At 25.5% G+C, this 19,869-nt stretch overlaps 1 protein-coding gene across 4 annotated transcripts in view; it reads left to right on the plus strand.

The window, feature by feature from the left end:
- The first annotated feature begins 51 nt into the window (after positions 1 to 51).
- Positions 52 to 19,869, plus strand: part of LOC122717511 (peroxidase-like) — a 29,420-nt gene continuing 9,602 nt past the window's right edge. The window contains exons 1-3 of one of the 4 annotated variants that reach the window (XM_043941652.1): positions 52 to 193; positions 17,727 to 17,870; positions 19,137 to 19,455. In XM_043941652.1, the coding sequence (XP_043797587.1) occupies positions 17,738 to 17,870; positions 19,137 to 19,455 (452 nt within the window). In that variant the 5' untranslated portion in view covers positions 52 to 193; positions 17,727 to 17,737. Of the gene's footprint in view, positions 194 to 4,807; positions 5,183 to 10,337; positions 10,935 to 17,726; positions 17,871 to 19,136; positions 19,456 to 19,869 lie in introns of those variants that run through there. The other 3 variants (XM_043941650.1, XM_043941651.1, XM_043941649.1) reach the window with 3 other exon arrangements.

The raw sequence follows: 19,869 nt of genomic DNA on the forward strand, positions 1-19,869 counted from the left end.
ACTTGCTGGCCGATAGAGCTCGTCTTCGTATATAGTTGCAGTTGAAAAGCTAAGATCAGCCAGAAGCGCACTCGAGGTGGCACGAATAAGAACTGCAGTCTAATATAAACTAGTCAAGGTGTTCGAGATCGGTGCAACGAGATCGAGACTCCAACATTTTCTTCTCGATCCTCATCGTCGCGTTGAAACGATCGTGAGTATAGTCTTACGGAAATTAAAAATTTATTCTCCTCGTGCTTTATTATCTTAGTTTTTTTTTTTTTTTTTTTCTTTGAATCGAGTTCATTCGCAATCAATTGTTGGGAATTGTTCCCGCGTTTTCGTATTCGTACGCTTTTCTTTTGTAAAAAAAATCTTCCCTGCAACGAATCGAAATTAAAACGAACTAGAGGAACGCGTTTCGTTTATCGCGGTGTTATCGCGCTGTCTTTTATGATAAGTGTTACGTGAGATTACAAGACGTTGATCTCTTTTTTTAACGCACGTTCGATGTTTCTTTTTAACGTTTGTTGAAAATTGAAAGAAACGAACGTATATATATATATATATTCGTGTGGTTTACATTGCATTTCTGAGATGTATCTATGTAATCCTCACGGATTGTGGCTCGCTTATTCTTACTTTTATACTGTTTTTAATTTCTCAGTTGCTATATAGTATGTTGACTTGACGAACGTGAATTGATTATGAAACGTGTCATTGCTTATGGAAAATCTAATAAATTTATTTGATTATAATTTAATTCTTTTTATTCAAGTGTATTATGAGACATTATAAAAAAAGATATTCTTAATTCGATGCAAACATTTAATTTGACAAAATGATTGTTTTCGAAATAAGAATTAATGAAAATATATTAGACAATTTAAACGTGGCAATGAGAATATAAATTTTGCACTAGTCGTAGGGCGACCTAGATTCTATTATAGCTATTTTTAAAAGATATTGCAATGGCGACCATTGATAATAAAATATCTACTATTTTTCATAATTATGTTTAATCTGAAAATCATTAAGAGTAGAATTATAAATAAAATGATTCTAAATTAATAACTCTTTTTTTTTTACAATCATTTCTATAATTTATCTATGTCTAATAATTAGTACAATTATTTCATATATATATATATATATTAAAATGGAATTATTTTCAACAAAAAAACTTTATAATGTCACGTAAAGTAAAGATTAATATCAATTTAGTATCAAATCAATCATGAATAATAGATATTTTAGTGTCAAATGAAATTCAATATCTTAGAAGACATATCTCTTCCGATTAAATCATAATATTTGAATCATTAGAGCAAAAATTGATAACAATAATTTTCCATCAGTTTTTTCTTCTATTATTTTTCTCTTGTTATCACAAGTCATTCAAAATATCATTTTTCTTTTTTAATTACAATACATTTTTATAATATTTTTTATAATTGTTTCTTTCTTTTCCCTTATCGATTTGGAAAATTGAACTTTTATACCAATATTTTGAAATATCTGTTTATTTTCATATTTTCCCGCTAAAAATATTTCCCTCTTTATCGAACGAGCAATATGATGTTCAGCTCTATGCTGCAAATAATAGATGACGCATTCATGGCATTCTCTTTTCTAGTCGCTGTTGTATATGTAGATTATGTTTTATTATATAATGGGATAATTTTTTAAAAAGATAAAAAAAAATAGACTAAAAATAGAATTTCTATATCAATTTAAATCTAATGATAAGAAATAATAATAAAAAATATTTAAAAATTCTTACTAGAATATTTTAAGAAACTTATTTCAATGTTATTATTACTAAAGTGTATTTTAATGATATATATTTAATGGTAATTTCTTGTTTGCTTATTGTTAAATGTGATAAAAATGCAAATGCAAATTAAAATAGTACAAAAATAATAATAATTTCATTTATCTTATAATAACATTGATAGATAACATCAAATCAAAATAACAGTAGAGATATTGATATTAAAATTATCAGTTATATCAACAACAATAATAATAATAATATCAATAACAAAATTATTAATATTATTGATCTTTAACTTTGAATAAAATATAAAAATAGTAAATCTAATACTGTAGTATTTTTAAATAATAATTTATTGAATTTTAATTTATATATTTTTTCTAATCTAAAAATTATTATGTTAATTAATAATAGAAATATCGTAAAATAATTTTACGATATTTAGTTTATTCTGTAAAATAAATGATAATCGTTTAAATAACGAAGTTTAAACTGTCCCGATTACTAAAAATAACATGATTGAAAATAAAGTATGTACGACGAATATTTATACACGTACATCATACTCGTTACGAAATAATTAAACAGAAAATACGTAATTATTTGCTTCCTCCTAAATGAAAAAATTTTTCGATGAATTCCAATTCCAATTTGTGATTATTTATTTTTACATGGAAATTTTTAGAACGATTTCCTTAATTTAGTGAGTCATGTTAAATAATACATCGCAATATTTAAATACATGATAAAATTTAATTTCTGAGTATATTCAATTCTAAATTTAGACACGATGATTATTTATTAATTATCTCCAGGATGACGTTTGTTTATTAATTCATTTTTACATGTAAAAAAGAATTGAATTGGATAAAAGTTAGGATTAAAAGGATTATGATAATGCAATAGTTCATGTTGTAATTGATGAGCAATAATAAAACTACTGGAATTATTTGTAAAATTTGTCACGTGTCTCCCGTAGAGAAATAGTGTCTTATGACATAACAATTTTTTCGATTGACTAATCGTGATTATTCATTGAAGTTTTTTTTAAACTTGATCTAAAAATTCTTCGTTGTGACATTGTCGTAATCATATGACCTTGTGGTTACACGTAATACACTTTACAATGTATAACATTGATAAAAGAAACTTTTCCAATACTTGTTAAATACTGTCATTTGTTTAAACTATTTGATTGACTCATCGTCTTCACCTGACTTTTTATCTGCTTTGATCTTTACAAAAATTTTGTCAATTTTCATTTTTAATTTCAATAAATTCCAATAAATTCAATAAAGAAAATATTGAATCAATTACAAGTAAAAGTAAAATTATGATTAACAAAACTATTCGACTATTAGCAAAATAAAATTGAATTTCTTGAATATGTGATGATGAAAGAATTCGAAACTCCAAGAGTGCTCTATGATCTTTGAACTTAATTTCAAAATGCCAATTATAAATTTCAATTAATAATTAACTCAAAATTTTATCAAATTAATGAGATTGTAAAAATTAAGTAAATAATATTTAGAGATTAAGATGATCGATTTATTATTTTAAGATATTATTTTTCTGTAAAAAAAAAAAAAAATTCAATACAAAAGAAATCCTATTCTGTAAAGGTAGAAAGAAACGGTAAAGATGCCGCATGCCGGCCGGTCGAACGAGCACGTGATATACGCGTGACGGATAACTATTCTGTACGATCTTCCTACAGAGCCTGGTCTCATTTCCCCCACTCAAGGGGAGGGGGGAAAACTATTGCTGGTTTTACCGTTCCCTTTCCTATCGTTCGGTTTTTATTCGCTTTCATGACAATGTGGAAGTGTGAGCAGGATAGATAGAGTAATCATGTTCGTTTTCATTTAAATTATGTATTCTTTCTGGATTGCATGATATTGTTCGCTCAAAAAACAAAATATCTTTAATTTATCATTTTATGATTACATCTTATATGATCATTATTGAAGAAATTCGCAAAAACTCGAATAAAATACAAATATTGTGGAATGCGTACTCTACGAAAATATTCTTTTACTTGTAAAAAGTAGAAACTAGATTTTTTATTATATAATTTAGTTACAACTGATATAACTTTTATAATTTTTATTTATGTGAAAAGAAACTTGAATATCAGAAATTCGTAACTTTATTGAATGTTAGTTTATTATTTTTTTTTTTTTTTAATGCAATGAAATAAAATTTATATTGTAGAGAATGTGAAGATTTTTATTTTGAACAGTAGATGTTCAAGAGATATTTTAGAAATTTTGAATTATTTATTAAATATGAAAAAAAATTTATTAAATTGAAACCGATAACCATTAAAAAACTTTCCCTAAATTATTTTAACACATTAGAAATAAATTTAATTAATCTAAACAACGTTTGAAATTCTTAAAGATTTAATACTTAAATTGAGTGACAATTATCATTATCATCAACAACAATAACAATAAACAAATTACAAATCGCAATATATCGCAAGTAGTGATGGATTTGAACCGGATCAAATCACATGAAACAACTCATGTTTTTTGAGTTACGTAAAATCTTAACTTATAATTAATCATTTTTTAATAATTTTAATTTCGAAAGATTAAATTCGTGTAATATATAAAACTGAATTGATTAGTGAATTGATGAATTTTTCATTTTCGAAAAATCTAACTTAGATTTCATTAATCTTTTTCAAATGTATATGATAATTTTAATATTATGCTAATATAATTGCAAAATTTTTTTTCCAATCTATTCAAACCTATAACATATAACAATATTGAAATGAATATTTGAAATTTTGAAACTTGAATCTTAATGTCATCATTAATACAATTCTATTTCAAGTTTGTATGCAATTTATTATTATTAAAGAAACGAAAAAACATAAGTCATTGTCTCTAGAGTATCATCGTTTTATTGTTGGTATTCATGGGCGCAGACATTGTGCGGTTCTATAGGGGCAAGCGCATGCGCTCTCCAGAAGACTGTTTTGGAGGGGAAAGAGAGGAGTGTTCCATAGGGAGAGTCGAATTCGGATAGCCGATCGTACAGGAAGTATTTTAATCCAGTTTACGGTTGCTCGTTTGCTTTTTTCGAAATTGACTCTAATTGTTAATTATCAATTAATTTTTAATCAATTGATTATTTGTCAATTTTCTTGACTTTTCAATCGGTCTATCTTTTCAAATTAGTTATAAATAGTGACTGTAAATTCTCGAATTTTCGCGTCCGAAAAGCATTATCGATCCTACAGAGAAAGACTAGTTCCGCCGTTGCTTTAAAATCTTAAAAAGTTGAGGCTATTGGCTCAGGGCTCCAGCAGCCCAACTATTCAATATTCGAGTGAAAAAATGGGCGTGGATGTGTTCACCTTTCTGTATGAAAACTTGCGAGTTGAACGTTTCAAGAAATCGTATTTAGGTAAGCAAGCCACCATTGGCGTAGACATTGTACTGAATAAATGAGAGCAATAAGTGGGGGAAATTGAAAACTTACAAGTCATGTTTATATGGCAAAGTCTACCATTTTTGAATTTAATTTTATAATGTTATGTAATTTTAAAAATATTTAATGTGTATTATATATACGTATATAATCTTTACATACAGTCAAATATATATATCTGTATCAATAAACTTTTCTTATATGCATACAATACGTTTGATAGTTTTGTATAATTAATTAATACTATTAATAGTATTGTAATATGTCAAAAGAAAGAATTATTAAAACAAAAATTATCAAAAATTATTAAAATTATAGAGAATGATATCTTCAATATTTTCTGCAATTATTATTCTTGTTAATATATTGAATTAAATACTGAATAAATACATCAATATAATATATTTTTCTCAGTTCAATAATAACATGCAGAAATCAAATATTTAAAAATAATGTATATTTTATATATTTACAAACAACTGATTTACATTGTAAATATTGACAAAAAACAACAATATCAATAACATTTAAGTTGAATTATTTTTTATCATTTTAAAATATCATTCGATGCAATCATTAACATTTTAAATAAAAAAAAAAAACATTTTGCATGAATGAAAAATACGATTATGACTAATAAAACATAGCATCTGCACTTTTTTTAAATCAATATTCTGGCATTGAGCATTTGATAAAGAAGTCTTAACGTCAAAGCTATACAAAAGGTCAAAAATTTTAATATAATATTAAAAACATTGAAGTTGTTAATAAAAAATATTTTTGATATTGAATATCAAATATTACCATTATTATTATATCATTTATTGACAATATTTTGATAATATTTGATATTTTAAACATGAAATTGAACTTTTTGCAAAATTAAATAATCTCAGAATTAAAATAATTAACCTTAACATTAAATTTTCAATTTTTCCAAAAAATATCATTGAGAAGTATAGAAAAATTTAAATAAAATCATTTCGAAATAATATTTTTATATGTTATTGAATTTTTTCTAAATTAAAATTCAAAAAACAAAAGTTAATTTGATTTTCTCTATGGTAAAAATTTTCTTATTATCTTGAAACATTGAAGAAGTGGAAAATTTCATATCGATAAGAGAAGTCACATAATCCGTATAGCTTTGCATTTTTTCAATGAACGATCTTGATAGCACTGTAATTTTCCTACAATTATTATATGTAGGTTACTATATGTAAGATTAGGTGTAAAATATACAAAATTTAAATGAAGAATAAGCATAAGATTTTTACATTAAATATCAGCAATGAAAAAATTCGATGTATCGAATTTTCATATTTTTTTAATATTTTTGCAATTTTTTATTAATTTTATAATTTTAAAAATAGTATAACATATATATGATAATTTACTGTCATATATATAAATTTGATTATGGTTATATCAATATTTGTTTAAATATTGATATAACAATCATTAATCTAAACATAGTGAATCTTTAATTTTTCTAATTTGAAGATTTGCTTACTATTGGATTATTTGGATTACATAACTTTTTTGAAAAATATTTAACACGTGTTTGAACTGATATAATTCAATGGGTGTTAAACCCATTGCTAATATTTCAAAATGTTACATTCTATCAAATATTGAAAACTTTCATTAAAAGAAAATAATAAAAATTAATTACACTGATTAAATATATTTTTCAAATTAATATAATAATAAGTAAATGTATAATAAACTAATTCATGGCACAATTTATTTATTATTACATTTTATCATATCTTTTTATCTAAACTCACCTTTTTTTAAAATATTTTTAATTAGAAATATTTTTAAAATTAAAGTTATAATTACAATTGAATGAAATTTAAATTTCATAACTTAGATAACAAGTTTTTCTTCGAATTATACAGTAATATTTGATTCTGTATTACATGTATACATGTGACGAAGAAAAGTATATATTTTAATATCAAATTTCATTCATAAATCTCGCTTTAAAAGTTATTAAATAAAATAATAAGTTTTTACTAATAATTTCATAAATTTGTCCATCTTCTTTATTATTAATTATTATCGTATCCTTTGTACAAAGGATTCAATTGATCAAGTTAGTGATAACCATAGTTAAGTTTCAATTGACTTAACACCCTCTTATTTATAACTGTGCCCATTAGATGCATTGAGCTAGTGACACAATTCTCATTCTTAATTTGAGTTACTTGAGAAAATGAATAACATTTCGTTTCATTGTGTATATATATCATTTATATTCTTTAAATCTAAGTGTCGAAGAGTTCTGGAAAATGAAAATACGTAGATCTAACTATAGTTTTTTAGTATATTACGACTTCAATCAATATACTATAGTTGAAATCACAAAAACACGAACAATTATTATATCTTATGATAACATCGAATTTTACAAAACCAAAAGTGCTATTCAATGCTTGTATGACTTGACAAAAAGTTGTCGATAAAAAAATTTATTCATTTTTAAAAAATGTAAACTTTTGAAATACTTATTCTTTAAATTTTGATTCTTTGAGTTACGCCATTATTAAACGAATAGCTTTATTCTTACGTTATATTTCTCTGACATAGAAAATTACATTCGTATCAAAGAACAGAACAGTCAAGACATTGATTAAAATTATTTATCGGTTCTAATGGTCACACAACATCGATTTAGTAATGGCGTTTGCGCATTTCTCTACTCTCATTTTGTTCCTTCGTGTAAATATCAGTACTGCGCAGGACGGAAATACCATAGTGAAAGCAGTGGAAAAGTACTGGGATTCTTGGAGGGTGCTATAAATTTGTATTACAATACAACAAGAGGGTATGCTTACGAATAGAAAGGTTCTTTCGACAAAAGGTATATAATCTAAAATTTTCGGAGTTTGTTCATCCGTAAGCTTCCTATTGAATAATCTTTGGATTCGTACGTTACATCTGACATATATATAGAATATATTATAGAAAATCGTGGTACAACTGAGAAAGTGATGATTTTACGTGTAAAAATAAATCGAAAAAGAGAATGAATTTCTTTCGTTTCAAGTTTTCGTTTAAATTAAATTCAAAAATTGTTTAAGTGAAAGTGACGGATTTCTAATTACATATAAGTGAATTATTTATAGTATGTGAAAATGTGAAAATGGGAAAATGTAGAATAAAATATTTTTTTTCATTCAATATTAATTTTCAAAAAATTTGAAAATTTCTTGATTGTGTAATTTTTTCTTAAACAATGATATAAAATATTATTGTATAATTTTTAATTATTCTCATATGTAGAATAATCTCTTATCATCATATAATTCATTCGAAAATTAGCCAATTTCACATTTCTACATATAAAATTATCCTCTGTACAATTATTTTCAATATATTCGCTCTATAAGTTGGAAATTTATAAAAATCCATAACTTGAATGCTACAAATAATAATCCTATTTCTAATTTAAATAGTTTCTTTTTAACAAAATTATATATTTTAAAAAATAAGAATAATCAAAATATTTCTAATAAAACATTATATAAACATTGTATTATTTTATAATATATGAATATATTTATTACTAGTTATGAATTAATGAGATAATCTAATCGCAATGAATAATAATTAATAAACAATTTTCAAGCAGATCAAGCAGATCTTCTCATACATAAACTTCTAAAAAAATTTCTTATACGTTTAAGTAATAAAAATATTTCCAACTAAATTAAAACCACATTGACAAATATAATTTATTATAATTGTTTATCATTTCATTTCCCTCGAAAAAAATCAATAAATAATTACATTTTCAAATTATCCGATCATAATGCATCAAGTTTAATTTTAAAGCAATTAATATAATAACCACGTGCAAACCTGTTCCAATTTCATCGAAGCAAAAGTAATATCGATCTATGTTCTCGATTAATAGATACAAAAATTATTCGTGAATATTAAAGAAGAGAAAAATTTAAGAAATAATTAGCATTTTTCTGGAAAATATATGAAATACGCATTTCTAAATCCTTCCGTTTAATAAACAGAAAATCATACGACGAAGAATCGGCAGCGATAACCTGGAACACGCTTAGGGAGCTGACATGCAGCGGGGAACGAGGGGTGGGGGGCCGGGACGAGCACGTGCTCACCGAGTGATAGAAGTTTTTTTCTTCGACCGAATAAGGTGACCCTATCCTGATAGTGGGGTCCCACGAACGAAGCGAGCAAGTACGCGAGTAAGCGCGTAGAATGCGAGGAATTGTTGCTGCTAGTAAAACAAAGACGGAAAATTCGTTCTACAACGTAAGATAGCATAGGTGAGAAAGGGATAGAGATTATGATTGAGCGAGATGGGAATATAGACAGGTGGGGGAAAGCTCAAGTGTAAAAGTAGTGGGGAGTTACCTTGTGCGCAGTGCATAAGAGAGACATAGAGATATGCAACTGAATAAATGGAAAAGAGACACTATATGGGAAGTATACGGAATATTGTGTGTGTGCATAAGTGAGTGAGAGCGAGAGAAAAAGAGAGAGAGAGAGAGAGAGAGAAATGTGCATTTGATCGAAAAACTAAGAGAGATACACCGGTTATGTATATTGTCAGAGAATAGAAGATATATTTCGTGAAAGCTGATAAAGTAAAGAGAGGTATATAGTTGAAAAAGAAATATGCGGGATGCCAGAGAAGGTGAGAGTGAGACAGCCAAAGTGCATGGAACGCAGTATGAGAAAAGCAAAAAAGAAGCATGAGCTGAAAGTATATGGAAGTATAAACGTGTGTAGTTAAGCAGTTATACAACATATAAAATAATCTCACATTATTACGCACCAAACGAAATATCATTTTATATAATAATTCGTACGAGAAGGATGTATCAATATAATAATAAATATACGTGCAATCTTTTTATTAATGTATATACAGCTGCAACGCATATATACGCATACATACGCTTGAGAAGAAACACTGACTTTATCAATAAGGATAAGGAACGTTCTGTGAAGAAAAAAAAAAGAAAGAACAAAACACCCTGTAAATATATAGATATATATAATGTGTATAAAACATTCAAGTGAGATACATAGACCGTAACTTTCGAAGAAACGAGCTCCAGAAAATACATTGCAAGAGCGTCAGAAACAACTGAGGATCGTTCGTTCGTGTTAAGCGCGAGCGATAAAGATAGAATATTACGAGAATGTGTAGGAGCTTCGGTAAATAAGCGAGCGCAAGAGAGGGGGTTGAATAGAAAAGAGAGAGAGAATAGAGAGAATTCTGTAGTCCGTAAACGCGGTGCTCGTGTTCAGTCGTCTTCAGTCCAACTTGGATACGCTCTTCGGCTCGTCCTCAGCAGCCAGTTTTCATAAGCGTATTCGCGAAATACTTTTTCCACTTCGCCGTGAGTTACCAAAGGTGAATGCACCTGTACAAGCAGCTTCCAACGAGTATCTATTCCGACTAACGAGTTCATTAACGAAACCGGTCTAATTTATTTGAAATTCTATCGGAAGGAAAATCTTCTCCTTCTGTCTGAGCAATCGTCTCAACTCGTGTGCGCGTCGAAATTAGTAGAAAGATTCGTATTGGATGTGATAAAACGGAAATATCGTATCTAACCGCGAACATTGCTATTCCGCTTTTGCGTGCTGAGAATGTTTCTTATTGCACCAGTGGACAATAATCGCTGGGCCTATACGATGCACGGATTGGAGAAGCCTATGGATCACGTGTCTGGTAATGTGTCTGCTAACTATATTTTAAATATTTGCTCATAATCAATGACTTTTATTATCTGGTATCTTGATATACACGTAAGATTTTCATGATTTTTATTATAGAAGCAAACAAAGATTTTTTACATGCAAAATTTAAATATTCGTGCATATTTTTTTAATTCTTTAAATAAAGTTTGTCCAAAATAAATTTGGATTTATTGATTTTTTTTGTTGATATTTTTCTGGTTAAAATTTAATTATTGCGATTCTTTCTAAGTTTAAACATTTCTAAGTTTAACATCATTGTTAAAAAAAAAAAAAGATAATTATATTATTGTAAGGCGCGAATAGTAAGAGTAATATCTAGAGATTTAATTTTATTTTATCCTCATGTTTTATTAGAATGTTCAGTTCCGTTAATTTAGTTGGCCTACAAAATAACAGACGCATGACACGAAAGAAAATAATATTTTCAATATTTCAATAAAAGCATACGTACTTAAAATATTTATTTCTTATGATAAGTATCGTTTTGTAAACTCTTGTTCGCAAACTAATACAACTTTTCTAACTTTTATTAAAATAATGACAGTAATTTGCAATAAAATATGTATTTTATCTCGATTATATTTACATTTTAAATGAACTTTGTGAAAGTTAGAAAATAGAAAATTCGAGATATTTAATATTATATTGTAGGTATTATACTTTATTATTATTTATTATTCTTAGATTTTATATTGATTTTTTTATGATTTCTATACTCGAAGTATTTTCTCTAGTACAGTATCTTGTTACTATTATGAAATATAGAATGTAGCTACTTATCTCTCAGAGTATTGTACTCGTTCACCTCGTACTACTGCACTGGTAGATATATGATATACCGCTTGAATATATAAATTTAATATTTAATAATTTAATATTAATAATTAATTTATTTTTTATTCAAAGTACAGAGATTAAAAGGAAAATAATAGTTTTCAATTCTAAAAAAGAAATTTTAATTATGTAGTAATCTCAAAAAATATTATTTTTAATTTTTATCGTAAAACTTTTTTATTCGAGTATGTTTATATCTAAATAGCAAGACAGACAAGTTAAAGACAATATTACGAAAGTAAATATTGAGACACACGTCCTGGGAATTCGACTAGTAATTTCAGAATCCAAACGAATTATTCTATATAACGTGTGTTTAAATTCTCACATCATACAGTGGAAAAAATTGCTAAATTAAATATTAAGTCAACTTTATGAAATCTACGGAATCAACAATTAAGATTAAAAGAAAGTTGGCCAAGATTCTCATAGCAAAAAATTGAATTGGAGCTGATTACTAACAATTTGTTGTCTTTCTTGATCTATTGTTTCTCTTGCTTGTGCAAACATTACAAATGATTTAAATTATTCATATATTTGTATAAAAATACATAAGTTAAACTAAATTTGAAACTTCCATTGAAATTTCCAAATAAAAAGAAAAAAAAAGAAGAAAAGAAAAAAGAAAAAAAAATGTTGAGTAAAAACAAACAATAATATTGATTTTTCGTATCTGAAATGTTATCTAGGTCAAGATACTATTTTTTAAAACACTTAGTCATTTATCAATATCTCGATTGCACTTATATTTATATATATATATGTATATTTATATAAATAACATACATATAAATAATATAAAAATTTTTAATTTTTAAAAAAAATATCAATAACGAAATTGTATCGTATAATGCAAAATATTCTAAGATTATATTTAAACGTAGCATAATAATGAATATATGTATATATAGTAATTAGAAAGTGAATTTTCAAGTTGCCCTTGTTAGAAAAAAAAATATTTTAAAACTAAAATATCTTGTCGTATTTTATCACTGTACATTATTGATTGAAAAATGTGGTAAAAAAAAAAAATGCAGTAGTGAAAAAATTTAAAAAATATTTTTGTGAACGATCAAATGATACGATAAATTCATTCAGAAACTGAAATGTTGATATCATGATAAATTATAAGTAATAAATTATTTTTTTAAACTAATATCATGCTATGGTTTGAATTAGTTATTATTACTTTAGAAAATAATTTAAAAAATTTATAGAAATATACATGATGTGTTTTTAATTACAGCTAATTTAATATTCTAATAATAATCATACAAATGTTTGAATTAATAAAGATGATAATACATTGAGATGAAAGATGAAAAACATTTGTACTCCATATGCGTTGTATATTCGTTTTAGATTAATATGGATTATACAAAAGAAACGATATACAGCGTTAAAGAATAATTAATAAGTTTATATAACTATAAGAATATTAATAATATTCTAATATTAGTAGCATCAGTAATATTACATGATATTAGTTTAAAAATTAATTTAAATGATTTAAGAAAAATCTTGAATCAAATTTTAATTTGAAGAAATGTAACTAACTCTAAGTTTTAATAATTTAAATAACAATTTCACGTTATAAATACTAAAAATTACTATCAAATTGTAAAGGTATTTATAAATTTTTTTACTTGAAAAACATTTTAGAAAATTGTAATCTTCAATCTTTTAATTCTCAATATTTCTAACTTGAAAATCTAAACCTCTTCTGAAATATTTTATAATATAATAAAATAAAATTGAAAGATTACATCTTTATATTATTAGAACGGCCATTAAGCGTATTCGGTTTATTAAAGTGATGATTGTAATAACCGTTGTAACTTGAGCTATATACCGTGATGTAACGAAACTCATCTTCAACGTAGATAGAGAGGAGGCGTGAAAAATGGGCCTCTGTATTTTACAACAACATATGGCATCCATTTCATAAACACATAATCTCTCGCGAGATGTGCGTAAAAAAATCGAATCATCTGATAAAAAAAAAAAAAAAAGAAAATAGAAGAACATTGTTTATTCTGCACAATTTCATTTAATCGTAAATTCGCATTTTCATTTTACGTGATTTTTAAACAAATCACACCTTCGACACTATTTCCGTTCTCACGAAGGCGTTCTACAATCAGGATATGTAATGAATCATTCTCGATAGACGCGACTAAATTTAAATACGATTACGCTCACTTTGTAACTTTGTTTCAAAAAAGAAGATTTATTGTTTCTGTTTATGTAAAAACTGAAAGATATGAAGGAAGAGGATATCCAAAAATATTTTCATTTCTGCAAATATTTTCGATTTATATTTGTAAAAAGAGAAAACAGAAACGATTAGATACTTTTGCCGCACGTATAGCATAAGTCATGTATAGAAATTATTTTGAGAATATCAATTTCTAAATATAAATTTCTCAAAATAATTTCTTTGTATATTTTTATATTATCCTATTTCATTGAATATTGAATTGAATTTGTAATAATTAAGTGCATTGATATAACTTACATCAAATAATTTAAAATAATGCAAAATTATGGCATAATTCCATTTTCTATCAATTGAACTTATACTGTTACGATTTTCAACCTTCAACATCAGATTAAAAATTATGCTGAAAGCATGTGTGATAGATTTTACTACGCTAGATCTCATTGAAGAAATGATAATGGAAAATATAGAAAAGAAGGTAATTTGAGATTGTGAAATCAAAGCTAAGAATTGGGATTATTTATTCTGGAAACTACTAAATTTAGATTTCTTATAATACTATTTCAGTAAAAGTCATTTCGGTTTTCTCAAAGAGAAATGAGATTGAAATTGGATCGTTGCCAAGTTATTCTTTTACAGAATTGATATAGAATTTGTGATTCTATTTTGAACTATCTCACGAATTATCTTACAACTGAAATAAAAAAATCGAATGTAATTTAATTCATTCGTAATTATAATAGTTTTTTTTTCGCATGAAAAATTTATTTTCATCTATCTAAAGTATATTTTTATCTATCTTTGTTTATTTGAATATACATAATGATGATAAAACTTTTATTCAATAAATTATTCAGTTGTATCGATATGTCGAATGTTAAATAATAAAAAAAATTTAATAAATTCTAATAATTTACTATTCACCAATAGTAAAATATCAGAATAAAGTTCAATAAGATTTCTTATTTACACATTGTTACAAAAAAATGTTTATATCTTTTCAAAGATATAACATGATATAATTTATCATAATTTATGCATAATCACAATTTTTTTCCCCTTTTTACGTGTACTTCAAGACCACATAAAGTAGTTATAAATATTCTATGCAAGTGACTTTGTGTACAGTATGAAGATCCAAGTAAAGAAAAAAAAAATTATTGATCATTTTATGTTGTTCAAACATGTCTTATATCTTATAATATCTTATAACAACTACGTTTGTTAATGAACTATTGTTTGGTATTATCAACAGCATTATTATCAGCAATTATTATGATTTTATCTAAAGCGTTGAAAATTCCATAGATACTCAATTTCTATATTTTTAAGTATTTCCATGTATAAATCGACAAAAAATTATAAGATAAGTGAAAAATAAATAAGAAAATAAGAAGAGCTAAAGTCGAAGAGATATATCGTTTAATAAACGATGTGTAATGAATATTGATGTATGTATACGCATACATTATAACTAAAATGTGATGCGATACAACGAAGGCGCCATCAATTTGCAATCGTTTTTGCGTATGAAGCAAAATTAAATTAAAGTCGAAGAAGTATTAAGAACGCAAAATTTTTCGTAAACAATCGAATTACGTAATATTGAAAATCACGTGGTATAAAACATGCACAACATGTGTACTTATAAAAGAAGTTTACGCGGCAAATTTCGATAGAATATTTTGCTGATAATTGAAAATATGCTAAAAAACTGAATAATCCTGAAAATATTATTCTTAACTATAAATGAAAAATTGTGTTCTTTTTTAGAAATAAATATAATGACTATCTATCGATTTAATGTGTATTGATGAAATGAAAAGAATGTTAACAATTCAAACAATGATTTATCTTATTCATTAATGTTTTTTTTTTCGAAAATTATTTAAAGATTGCTAAAAGCTAGTGAAGAATGTTGAATGCTTGAAGCAATTATTTTTTAATTTTAAAAATTAATGAAATTCGTCGAAATTTATTTGTTTCTATATCCAAAGTAATATTTATTATTTAAAAATTTTTATTTGAAATTGCCTATAATTGACATTAACAATTTTGAAATCGAATCTTACATATTTTGATAAGTATTAAGAAATTTGTTGGGTTCAATAGAATTTAATGTTTTATGTCGCAAGAAATGTTTTTGAAATTAACACCATATCTTTCTTTTTTATGATTTTGTCTAAGTGAAAAATATAGTGTTACAATCAATTAGAAATTACGAATAAAAAATAAAGTATTACATTATTAATGATAACAAATCTAGAAATATTTCAAAACACTATTTTCTAAATATTTAAACATTATTTATAATTATACGAGCAAATCGTAATGAGATAATAAATTCTAAAATACGATAATAAGTTGTATAATAATAAATTGTTGATGCTATGATATATTCTTTTATAGCTCTTTTTCAATTCGATGATTATATTTTTAGCTTTTTTGATATAAACTTTAATTGTGAAAATTAAACAATTTTAAAAATCAATTTTGAAAAATATTTTTCAAAAAATTTTTAGATCTTTGATCTTATTTTCACAAAATAAAAATAAAGGGGATGAAATTAAAGGTGGGAACAAATTTCAGATGGTTTATGTAACTTTGATGCGATGACATATTCAAAAATTTATTTTCGAGTGATTTTTTAAACTTATTTCACAGATTTTCCTATATCTTTTCTCCTTAATATCTAACATAAAACATAAAAATATTTCATATTAATTATAAAAGAATTATAATCTCTTTTACTATCACGTAGTGATAGTTAAATATAAGATAAAATTAATAAAATCATTTGATGTTGTTACTGTAAAAAACAAAATTCTATAATTGTATCAACTCTGAATTAAATTTATATCGTCGATAACCTTACTATCAATGACGTCAATGTTCTTTCAAACTCCATTTCATTATCTTAAAAGTGATGTGAAATGAACAATATTCTACAATATTTCTACAACCATAATTACTGAAATAATTTGAACGTTCAATTTTTATAACACTCAAATAACAATTTTAATTATACATTAAATTTAAATTTAAATTTCACCCAAGAAGATCTAAATACACGATCCTAAATTATATGAACCGAATATATAGTATGATCGAAAAAAAAGATGTGCAATTTTTATTTAAAATGAAACTAACAAATAGAGAATATAAATGAAGATATATTATAAATAAATATTAAATTTTAAAAAGTGAATTATTTACAACGGATTATAACACCGGATTTTTTAAAATAATCGAAAATCTAAAATAAAGAATACAGAAAATATTGTGAATATATCAGGATAATTTATATTCATTTTTTAAAACAATTTTTAAAATAATAAATTCTGATATTATCTATATATACATATATTCTTCCGTGTATAAGTTGATGCGATGTATCAACATCGAAAAAAAAAAAAAAAAAAAGAAAAGACAAGTCAAAATCTTATAAGAAATCCTCCACGTAACATTTTCGATCAATTAATCATTACAATAAATCTCAAATCTTTTTGAATTATTGTACTAAACAAAAGCACGTTGTTACGCGAAATGACTCAACTAACCACTTCAAGATAATAACAATTGCGTCGTAGTTTTTCACGATAAAGGAAATTCATTTCGATTAGTTCTATAAGTACGTCGAATCAATTTAGTCAAAGAATTTCAAAGATAGAAAGCATATTATAAAAAAAATTGTTTAATTTTGTGCAGCTGGTGGCCTAATGGCAGGTTCCGTGGCTACCTTGGCGATCCTATGGGTCTCTCTACAAACCATGGGATTCCTTGGAAATACGCATACGATCGGTGCCTATAAATTGCCAATTTCCTTGCAGAACTATCTTGCCAGTTATACAGGTAAGTTGTCCATTTTTCCTCCATTTTATGTATTATATTATTGTTTTTTCTTTTTTTTCTATTGAAGAAAATTTTAATCACGAATTGCAGTGTGTTTGATGATAAATTTTATCCTGGATTACTATCAATATTGAAGTTGATTGTTATAAATATTTTATTTTAGAGTTTACTTATTTATATATATGTTGCATTTTAAATGGTAATCCAGGATCAAATACATCATCCTTTGATAAAAATCAAAGTAAGTGTAAGTGAAAGTATTGTAGAAAAAGTAATGTAAATATATGCAATTGCTTAACATTGTTTGTTGTGAATTGTATTTGTAAAATATTATTGAAATTATAAATTAAAATTAGAGATATGTTTGATAATTTTGCAATGTTCAATTAAATTTCATATTTTGAAGTGGGAGAAACATTAATGTTTACTTTTTTAAATAAGAATTTTTAACTTTCAATTTATATTTAATATTTGGATGCTTTTTATCAATATCTATGATTTGTTTTCCTATAATTTTCTTTAATCTACATCCATTTTATATATAGATTTATATAATTACAATTATCAAACATTCATTTCTAATTGATAATTATTTGAAATTTCTAATTATGAAATATCTAATATTTAATAATCATTTTATTTTAAAATGATATTTGAAATAAATAATGAACACAATTGTAACAAATACTGTTTTACAAATTGTGTTCGCATCTTTATTATCTTGCAATTTGGAATTCTATTAAACTATATAACAAAAATTTGTATTTGTATACTTCAAAATACTTCAAAATACTTATAACGACAATAATTTAATTCTACATAATCCTATCTGAATACAAACATTAAAAATTAAGAATCGCTCGACTTGTTTCAAAAATTTTCTAAAGAATACAATATTTTACCGATAAAAAAAAGATTCTTTCCACAACAATTTATGTCTTACACATTACAAATAATACACACACTTAGCCACAAACAATAATTATCCGTTATATAAAACTTACGCAAAATTGGAGAAGATACATTATCTTATACGTAAACACAATTTAAAAACATTAACAGTTGCAAAATTCTACAATAGTAAAAAAAAAAAAAAAAAAAAATAATTATACGTACTTTTCCTCCTCGATATATCTTTTTATGCCTCACACAAATTGTTTTGAACAACAATTTCGTATAGAAAAAAGAAACGAAACTTAAAAAAGGCTCGATCCGTTAGACCCGTGTTGAATTGATTGAATTCCTTTTTTACCGACGTTTTTAAAGGTATCCTTTCAGGTTTGCCGATGACAAACTACCCTTACGAGGGCGGCGTCGTAGACACGGGTCGTACCCATAATCGGCGTTACCCTCACATTGACGAAGCGGTCTTGAACAACTCGATCAGTTTCGCGCAAAGCTTGGTCGATCGTATGAGCACCCTCGAAAGGAATATCGCGAATGCTGGCGTCGAATTGATGGCTCACACGCCGGCTGGAAAACAATTCCTTGATTCATATCCTTCCGAGGATGCTTTCGAGAGAGGCCTCGACGCCATAGTGGCGATGAAAGCTTCGTCCTATCTCCTTCATCAGAGCTGTCACAGGTAACATATACCTCTTAGGTCAAAGGTCAATTTCTGATTGGCTGTTACACATGTCTATACAGGATGTTTCCTTACTGGTGAATGTCGCCTTAGGGATTAATTCAGCGTTTAAAAGTAATCGGAAAATTTCCAATCCAATCTGAAATCTATCTTCCATATTTTGCTCGATTTTAGGGATTAAGATTTATGGATTGCTTATTCTGGAAAAAGTCGATTATTTTGAACTCGATTATTTTGAAGATTGATGATGGGAGTTTAAAAAATTAATATATCAAAGTATTTTCTTTTTTTAATTATAATGATATTATTTACATTGTTGTTATTTTATTTACGAATTCGTAGGGGAACGATACACGTTACTTTTGAACGCTGAATCTTTCTTTAAAGTGGATTTCGTTTAAAAAAAAAAAAAAA

The sequence above is a fragment of the Apis laboriosa genome, unplaced genomic scaffold, assembly GCF_014066325.1.
Source record: "Apis laboriosa isolate Shangri-la unplaced genomic scaffold, ASM1406632v1 scaffold5213_cov150, whole genome shotgun sequence".
NCBI classification, from domain to species: Eukaryota; Metazoa; Arthropoda; class Insecta; order Hymenoptera; family Apidae; genus Apis; species Apis laboriosa.